Source organism: Ascidiella aspersa, chromosome 7 (assembly GCF_963924565.1).
Source record: "Ascidiella aspersa chromosome 7, kaAscAspe10.2, whole genome shotgun sequence".
NCBI lineage: Eukaryota > Metazoa > Chordata > Ascidiacea > Phlebobranchia > Ascidiidae > Ascidiella > Ascidiella aspersa.
The window spans coordinates 448,479-458,586 of NC_139453.1; the positions used below are offsets into that span (position 1 = coordinate 448,479).

At 36.6% G+C, this 10,108-nt stretch overlaps 1 protein-coding gene across 1 annotated transcript; it reads right to left on the bottom strand.

The window, feature by feature from the left end:
- Positions 1-1,215: 1,215 nt before the first annotated feature.
- LOC146137169 (D-aspartate oxidase-like) lies at positions 1,216-5,949 on the bottom strand. The gene is made up of 5 exons (XM_083394112.1): positions 5,739-5,949; positions 5,031-5,224; positions 3,496-3,712; positions 3,029-3,171; positions 1,216-2,256 (listed from the first exon to the last, which is right to left on the bottom strand). Exons 1-5 carry the CDS (start codon positions 5,867-5,869, stop codon positions 1,820-1,822), a joined length of 1,122 nt encoding a protein of 373 aa, XP_083250238.1. The 5' UTR covers positions 5,870-5,949; the 3' UTR covers positions 1,216-1,819.
- Between the last annotated feature and the right edge of the window lie 4,159 nt (positions 5,950-10,108).

The following is a 10,108-nucleotide window of genomic DNA, read 5'->3' on the forward strand; positions in this document are numbered from 1 at the left end:
CGTTAATTTCATTCTTACATCTGCGGCTGAAATGTCCCGACACTTTATGTCTAGAAATGTTCGAACAAGCGCTACATTCTAGATCGACTTGCTTCAGGCGAAATCCAGTGAAGTATCGCCTTGAAAAGTCTGACACAAGACAATCAGTCGGCCAGTTATAATGGCCACTAAAAGCGTGCCAGGCTCTCTTTCTCAACAACACTTTTGCATTCTTTTTCTTCTTTTTGCGAGTGATTTGGGCCATTACGATGTAAAACACTGTTTTTGCCCCAGTGGGAAAAAATAGATAAGAATCAAACTTAAACTGACATAATATTTGTTAAAAAAGTGCGTTGCTAAAAAAAGATCCGGCCTCCTTAAAGCGGCCAATTTATCTGGCCGAACGCAAGGGCCTTAATGGCGAGTTACTGTAGAGGTTGGATGACAAGGTAATTGGCCTTATTTGTAAATCACAGAAACGATCAGCAACGCTCTCTGGCAAGTTGCCATTTATTTGGCAATTGATGCAACAAACCAAGTGTTGTTACGAAAGATGTTTTGTTTCAAATAAAAAAAAAATCGATGTTTGAGCTTTTTTGTCATGCGGCTGATCTACACCAATCGTTGTGCGGATGCAGGTATGTATTATGTTTAAAATTCGAAATAAATAAATTCTTATTTATTTTATTTTTATTTACTTGGTGTGCCACAAGAAATGAAGGTTGATTTTCACTGAACTAGAAAAAGAGGTTTCACGATCCACCACGTTCGCGTATTTAGCCAGGAGTACAAAACTGTAATTTTACTTTAATTATCACCTTCGCTTCAACATTTAGGAGAGTGCTTGTTTGTGGCAAACTACGACAGCATTGAAACAATAATTACAACTTTTATATCTCCAATATACTTAGCAGACCACTGAGCTTCGGATTATGTTGTTGATTCAACCAAATTTCTCATTTCTCCTCGTAAATTCAGTCCATTGCGCGGATGTAAGTGGAGTATTTTTATCGCAACGGATTCAAATTATCAGAAATGACGTCACAAAGTTACGTCATAACATGACGTCACAAAGTTCATCATATCGTGACATCACAAAGTCATAAAGAAAAAACAAGCAGCATTAGAAAACATGAGGTTATCGTTCGATGCAGCGCACAAATATGAACTGAAAACCTAGATTCAATGGAGATGGTTGGATAAAACCAAGTAAAAAATATTTTACGGCGTACGGTATTCAGTAACGCTTCCGCTGACGTTTCACCACTGGTTGTTGGATATTACGAATACAGTAATAAAAATCATAAAATGCGGATAACAAACATAAATACCGACTTACTATGTTTGTTTCGACAGAAATGGCTTCTTATGCCTATATGACAATACAATAGGGATTGTTTGTTTGTTGTAGTTTAAAAGAAACAATTAGATTACTGAAAATAGAGCTTTGCAAGTAGATTTGAACAGTGTTTAAACCACATTGGCAACCAAAGCACAAAAGAAACAGGATCTTTGAGGAGTAAATAAAACAATAATTTCTAGTGAACTATACAAACATATCAAATACCTTATTTTCGCGACAGATTAGGTCGCAAATATTATTTTATTAGGAGCATAAATGTAAAAGTACAAAACATATTGAAAAACAGCGGTTTATTAATATGTTTAATATTAAAAATGAATTTAAAACAAAGTAGAAAAGTTTCAAAAAGGGCTGCGGAGTCAGAGTCGGGTTGTTTTGAACGGACTTTGCAGCCCTGGTTTGAAAGAAGTTAATTTCAATAAACCTTAAAAAAATTACCTCCCAGACGCTATTTGAAATTATCCTAATTCTGCCACCTCACAGCTTTGAGTCAGCTGATAAAGCTTTCCTCACAAGCGAACACGCCTCCCTGCCACACCCCCAATGCACCGAAAACCCCCATCCACCGTGACCGTAGTTATGCACCACAGGGAACAACTTCGCGCAACTTCGGATCCGCGAACCTGGCTTCGGATCTGCTCGCAACCACTCAAGCGCGACCCGAGCGCCTCCGAACCTGGCCGGGCGAATCCCGACTTCAACTCCGAGGATTTTCTTGCCTTTAATGGCGGGAAATAAAACCTCACATCGTCGCAGGATGGACTCGGTGTCTTTGGGGTCGACTTGGGTGGAGTCCCGACCCCCCTGGTAAACCCCCCCTAGCACAATGTTACCCACCCTGGGGCAGACTAGCGTCTCCGAAGCTGCGACGACAGAATCCACTTCAAGTGAAGTCTCGATGTTGATGTACTGACCTGGAACAACCACAAGTTTCAACTAGGGATGTCCGATAATATCGGATCAGAACCGATACCCGATACCAAGTGGTGGTTTCGATACTCGTCCGATATTAGGGCAGTATCAGTATGTGAACTAACTTCAAGTTTTCCATGAATTACATTTACTCATGCCACGAAACGTTGCTTTTGGTTCTACGGCACCTTTTACTTTTAATTGCTACCAACCAGTTCATGTTTTTTTTTGATTTCTTACAAACTGACAATGTCCTATTTTGTGGCGAAATATATTGCTCTTAAGAACTTATAAATGACGGACTTTGACAAAGAGAGGAAAGTCTAAATAAAGTTTAAAACTACAAGTATCGGAATTGCCAAGATCGGCTGCATGTCGTAGAGTGAGGGATTTTAGTTTCTAATAAAAAGCCTGTAATTTTTTTAAAAATGAATAAAATGTGAATAAACTTGAAAAAATCCCATGTGTGGTAAAACAAAAAGGTGGTTTAAATATTTAGAACCGCCATTTGAACTTTTACCTGGTTTTTATCTACATCTCACAACTATTTTGATATTGCAAATTGGTTTAGAAAACAAGTAAATTAAACAATGAATTTTATGAATAAACTTGGTATTTGTTCCATGGCTACAACCATCTGCCACTAAACTTTACGTTAAAATTAATTTGCATAAAACGATGTTCCTTATTATTTGTAGAAACTTCGTATTACAAAGTTTAAACCGACATATTTATATGTACAGCTAAAAACTACAGACTTCGATGAAATCTCACCTCGAACTGGGGTCATGTTGGGGTCATTCGCCAACTTTGCTGCTCCCATTCCAGAACAGTTTATTATGACGTCACAATCGTCCATTAACTCGTCGAATCCTGCGACTTCGCGCGAAACAAAATGAACTTGTTTCTTCCCTTTGCTTAAAAATAAGAAATAATTGTAAATAATGCAATTTTATTGAGAGTTTTAAGGTTGTTACAATTTTAGGCAAAAGATCCAATTTTATTTTCTAAAAAATGCGCTAAAATTGCTTTAAAACATGTACAATTAACTGTATAAGCATATTAGAGCTGTTGTATTTGTTTTATTTTGTTTGAATGGCATTTATTCCGTTTTACGAGTTAGATTTTGTTTATTTTTGTTCTTTTTAAAAAAAAAACGATCTCCAAATTTCCTTACAAACTCTTACAAAACGTTTTCGGGAACCTCAAGGTGACATGAACACTTGGTCATAGCGTCTCACCTGGTCACAAGAGCGTCCAGCTGGTTTCTCATCCACGGCAGGAATCTGCTGCTGTCAATCACGAAACTCGGCGCGCTGAACGCCATTATCTCGCTTCCGGGTTTCGCAGAAGGAAATATGAGGTCTTGGGCGCCACCTTCCGACAAGTGCGATATAGAGTCGAGCTGCCGCTGGGTGGCGGGGCCGAACAACTGGGCGCGACGAAAGTTTTCAGGAACTTTAGAAAGTAAAGAGCGTTTGTAATTATAGATCACGATAGATCAAATAAATAAAAATAAAAAAGTAAAACCAATCTAAGATCCCTTATTGATTTCATAACACGTCATGGACCAGTGTTGTGAATAAGTGATTAGGAAACAAGTCCCAGTCAGGTAGATTTAAGTTATTCTAAACAATAGATTATTCGACTATATAAGGGCAAGCTGTTGCTCAGGGGCGGTGCCGATCCGAAATTAAATTTTGTCGCAGTCTAGTTCGGGACACAATGCCCAAAGTATCTGCTAAAGATAGGAATGACTTAACTTTCTCGAGCAAGACGTTTATTGGACAGAACGACAATCAGTATACGGCAAATAACCATACACACCAAGTGCTCGCATAATGCTACAGCTTGTCTCTAACCAACGAGATTGCAAACTGTGCTCAAAATACCTCCGAAAAACGTGTTTTAAGTTCCAATGCTGCAATATCTCCTTTTAAATGTTATTTATCGAAAAAAAGTACCAACTTAGTGTAACCAAACTGCTCAACGTTAAAGCAAATTTGAGCCGAATAACCTGGTAAATCACAATTCTTTTTTTGCTTGCTGAGCCTAGTGATGACGTCATTTAGTATCGGTCAGACGGCTTTTTTTTTTTGTTCAAAATATCGGGTCTAGATACCGGAATAAGTTTGGACATCCCTACATCTAACTCAGGGGAACCTTTCCAGCTTAGGGAGACATAAAACTCAAATCTTCTGGTTGTATTTCCATGAGAGAATATAATACTTTTTTTTACATCTAGTTAGATATTGGAGAAAATAGGAGTTTGAACAGGGCCCTTTATGTTGTTTTCTTTAAAAGACAGCACATACTAAGCACGAAAAAATCATTCAGCGGTTAACAAACCCGAAAACGCAAATAGGATTCGCGCAAATCGCCGAAAAATTTACCACTATGTGTGTTAAAAAAGGAAAAATAAAGTTAGAAAAGCGACCGTTGCCGCGTGGAGTTTTATTCAAATCATGCTGAGTAATGATAGCTTAGATATATCTGCAAGAAAGAGCCATATGACGTCACAAAAAGAGCCATAGGCTCCCGACCCCTGAACTAACTCTTAATGACCGTCAGTAAGAGTCACGGATGTGCCGCTCTAACACTGTTAGTAAAATATGCGATGTTGTTATTAAATGTAAATTGTCAAACTTTGTGCAATCACATTTATAGTTAATTAAATTCTATGTTCACTTATTTTAGGATATTTTTTGTGTTAAACTTACAAAAACTGGTGAACCAAATCTTATCGTTTTGTTAAGTTACTTTGCCAGCAACTCACGTATTTCGTTCAGTTCTTCTTCAGTTTGGACCTTGAACAAAAGTAGAACGTCCCTCAGCCGGATACCAGCTTGTTCCGACACGCTCGGGTGGTTTCGCGCGTAATGTTCCCGCGTTTCGGACACCCACGTGACAGCTTGAGGCGATACGGTTGAGCTAACACTGCGTATCGCGATTATCCCAAACCCGTGAACACTGGAGAAAAACAAAGTGTCAAATAATTTTGGTGGATTAAATAAACAATTAATATGTTTGACAAAAACAACATTTTACAAAAAGACCAACTGGTGGTTAAAATGCGAAAATTTACAGATTAAAAAAAAAAAAATTGCCGGTAAAATTATATGATTATTTGAATTTGGAAAAAGTTAACACATTAAGTAAAAAGTTGTTAAAATGGTTAGCAAAGTAAGTGGATTTAACTTAGTTCAAATTGTGATATTCGATAAATGTGCACAATGCCATGGTTTTGACTATTCGATAACTTTAGGGCACTTTTCGACTTTTCGTAAGAGAAAAGGACCCAATTTTGATCACGTTAAACGGCTTAACTTTTATAAATGTGGAAAGCAAATTTTGCTCTATCCACCAAAAACCGTGGTTGGGGGAGGGCTCTGGCGTCGAAATCGAATGGTTTTAAACCGACTCCGCAGGTTAATGATGATTTGCAAACCACGAAACATTCAAACTGATAATTTTGACACCGTACCTTGTCAAACCGTCGCTGTCGGGGAAGAACGCCTTCGACACCACAGTGACGTCACAATCAGGGAACTCTTGGGTGAGGGAGAGGGCTGTTGAGAGACCGATCACCCCTCCCCCAACAACAACCACCCTCATGTTATATCAAGCTTTGTCAAATCTCGAAATAATGCCAACTTTACTTAATACTCTTGTTAGGAAGTGTTTTTTTATTTGGGTTTGTTTCTATTTTAAAATATATAATAAAAACAATTAACCGTAAAACTCTAACATTTCGTTTTTGTGCAACTTTCTGGACACAAGAGACATTGGATATCGGGAAACTAAAGAATGCTAAAGTCGGCATCAACAATTTGATGCTACTCGCTAAAGACCCATTGCTGAACAAACACACAGAAGGTTTTCTTCAGTCGTAAGACCTGATTGTTGGTAAATCAATTAAAAGCATCAATAGCTGACCCGGCAATATCATTCCTTCATATTTTTACTCGGTAGCGAATGTGCGCTTTGCTGTGTTAAGCTGTTGGATCAGAATGAAAGTTAGGTAGATTGGCTTTTTAATCAAGATTTATTGTTTTTGTTATTCCAGCTTATCACGTGCGTCGTGTGTCGTGACGTAACAAGTAGCGATTACGGATAATTTCGTATCGGAGCCGGTACTCGATACCAACCGGTGGTATCGGTACTCGTCCGATACTGGGGTGATATAATAATTCCAGCTACGATTTGCGTTTAAACAGAGAAATTTTTATCTTAAAAAAAATAGTAAATTAACAATAAAAAAATCAAGATGTTTTAACGTTAAAGCATATTTTAATTTTAAAACCTGCAACACAATAAAGATATAATAAGAATATCAAAGCCCATACAGAAGTAGGTAGCATTTTGGACGTTTCGAATAACTCCTTTATTCATTTTCAACATAGCTTTCATTTTTAACATACTATGTTGAAAATGAATAAAGAGTTATTCGAAACATTCAAAATGCTCCCTACTTCTGTATGGGCTTTGATATTCTTATTACGTCTTACTACAACCTCCAACCATTATGCTCCAAACAATAAAGATACATTTGCACAAGTTTGTCGACCATAGAAATTGCGTCATTTTGAATCCCCCAAAAATATCGGGTAACGGTTTGTGCGTCAGAATGAAATGCGAAGTTTTTGACATCACTTACACGTAATTTGAAAAAAAAAAACAATTTAAAGTTAAACAATTTGTTTTTTAGGCTGAAAACTACAGATTTGAACAACGTAATTGCCAGTCTCCCTCTAGTTGCGCAATTACACAAAAACATAGAACCGCAAATGCAGCCATCTCTCAGCAATAAACCTGGATAAATGTATCAAGGGTAGAAAATTAAAACCAGAAAATTGGGCGCTCGTCTGGAATCCTACTACTCTTTTTAGGTAAGAGTAACGACCAGTCGCTAAAATTGAAATTGAAAACTGGGAGATAAATATAAAAATACTTGACCCACCCCGCCACCCGAAACCAAACACTAACTTGCAGCCTAACCCAAATGATATGGGTTGATTTCCTATTTATTTGTACGCTGTGGTAGGAATCTAAACGCGAAAGAAAATTTCTTAAAGCTAGCACTGAACCACGTCCACGTCAAAGTTTTCAAACACACTAAAGGCTAAAGCAACGACCTTGAAGCTATACATTTGACCTTGCCTGAACAATTTTCCACAACGTTCTGCAAACAAACGAACGTGATTTCTGACGTCACAATGAGGGGTACTGTTTGCTAACAAACGCAATGCTTGTAGTAGCCCAGTGGTAGAGTAAAAACGGCGTTCTGGTGAATTAAGTTTTGCTGGCTGCCAATTTTTTTTTTTAACCAGAACGCCCAACCATCCCCGAATGTATTTGAACTAATATTTCAGTTCCATATTTGTGCGCGACATCGAAAGTACCTCAGGTTTCAAAAAGTTAAATATTTAAACGTCACGCTATGACGTAGCGTGTTACGTCACATGTGTAAATTTACATGCGTGACTGTAAATTATCTGCTTTCAACCTGCTGTAGCCACTGCACAATATTTTCGCCGTTATTAAACTACAATCTATTCGTATCGTTGCTGAGAAGCAGTGATTACAAATATTATTGCTGAACATCCAAGCAGGGCTGCCACTGCTCAACCACACAATATAAGGACGGCTGATATAAGGTAATTTTCATTGCGGATATTCCCTTGAAAATAAAAATCAAATAAATGGGTTTGCTATAACATTGTTTCTTTGTTAAAAATTCAAAAAAATCAACTCTTTGGTACATTTCTTAGAAATAAAACGATATGGTAGCTTTGTCATAATACCCTATTGTTTGTTAACAATGCAATAGCTACTACTTGTAATGTAAACGGCTTTTGGTTTTAAGAAATAAATTTGCTGTGAAGTGAGCTGAAGTGAAAAATATGTGACAACGCGCATTGCATGCGACAGCGGAAGTAACGCATATTGCTCACAAGTAGATATCATTTCGTGAACGTTGCGAATAACTTTCAACGTTATTTTTACGTCTAACTACAACCTCCAGTCTCTCCAGATATTATCTTAAGATTTACTTAATACGTTTACAAAATGCGCTTCTGTATGGGATTTGATATTCGCACTTTTTAATTATTTCTTGACAGGCATTCAGGCTTTCAACTTAGTGCAAAGCAAACTCTATTAATCTTTATGCTTGCCTTAGTCTATACAGCTTATAAACGCTGCCTAATTAAACCCCACACAACCAAGCACTAAATACAACACGACGAGCTACACAAGATTTAAGCAAACTGTACCTTGTTTACTGAACGACTGCAGCTTTGGGCAAGGTTCTATCAGTGATCAGTCAACCGCGACCACTTGGCTACGCGGAAGTCAAGCGTGACGACTCTGTGACACATTCACCAGATACATAAATAACATTGATTTAGGTGCGGTTAAACTTTAAAGTTTCCTAACGTTTAGTTATCTCTTGGATAATTTCAACAAAAACATAAATAAAAAAGGAATTTATGAAATAAGTAGAACTAATTCAAATATTTTAACTTTATTTGAGTTTAAAAACTGCTTTTAAACTAGGTTACCGGTTACTCGCATTAGAAAAGCCCATTTTTTAACTCAAAATGGCAAATTTTCTATTTTGCCAAACTGCCTCCTAGAGCAAATTTACTGTCTGCTACTGTTCTATAACAGTATATTAGAAATAGAAGCATATTCAGCAACCTGGTTTAATGCAATTATCGTCACTTTTAGAACGCCATCTGTACACTTATTACCAAAAGTTGTTCTTAACCGAAATATTATAAAACATAAAAATTATAAAAACCGTTTACAGAATTATGCAGGTGTCTAAAAAAGAATCTGGTTATCCGAGAAAATGGTTTAAATGTAGCTTTAGTTTATTAATTTCAGATAAATTTGCAAAACGCCCCATATTTTTTACCGTCACAACAAAGTCTTGATGAAAAGCTATACCGTCGTTTTGATTCGAGTGATATCCGCCTATGGCATATTATGCTGATTTTTACGTACTCAGTCTTTGTGCAAACTTCTTCTTGGTTAGCAAAACGAGTTCTTTGTATGGAGCAGTTTCGCTATGGCTTTCAACATTTATTGGTAGTAGACGACAGTGTAGTAAACAGGTCATTTCTGAAAGGCCCAATCGAACATTGACACAAAAATAAAACGCTCAAGTATTAAAATTGATAAATTCGTCCGATTATTATTATAAGCCAAAAAACGCATCATATAGCACGCGGAAATAAAAAAAACAAAAAAACAAAAAAATTTCATTAAAAATTGTTGAATGAAAACACTTAATTTCAAAAATTCACAATGACTTAAGTCCAAGTCAAGTTATTTTTCCAAAGGACTAAAGTCGAGTTATTTAAAAAAACACATGACTCAAGTCATGTCATAGGCGAGGCTAGAATTCAAACAAATTTAGGCTCATTTTGGGAATCACAATAAGAATGAAACGAATCTTTTCACTACAACTAGGAATTACTCTGAAAACCAGATTATTTTACCAATTTTTAACTTGAAATTACTCGAAAAACATGATTTTATCGTAGATTCTAAAACAATGCAAACCAAAAGCAGAGGTTTTACAAATTCGTATTTACAAGGAAAATGCCACAACCTAGTTTTTTAATCCAAGGGTCGAAAAAGGCGCTCATAATAAAGTTTTTCCGTACTCGTAATGCGTATTTTTTAACGGATATAATCAAAAGTTAAATTTGTCATGAAATAGAAAAAATACTTATTTGCGTATTTAAAATAATAGCAATTAGACAAACCAATAGCTCCATAAAATGCGGAAGATTATCTTATTCCGAGGAATTTCACCAAGTTTTGTTATGACGTAATATGTTT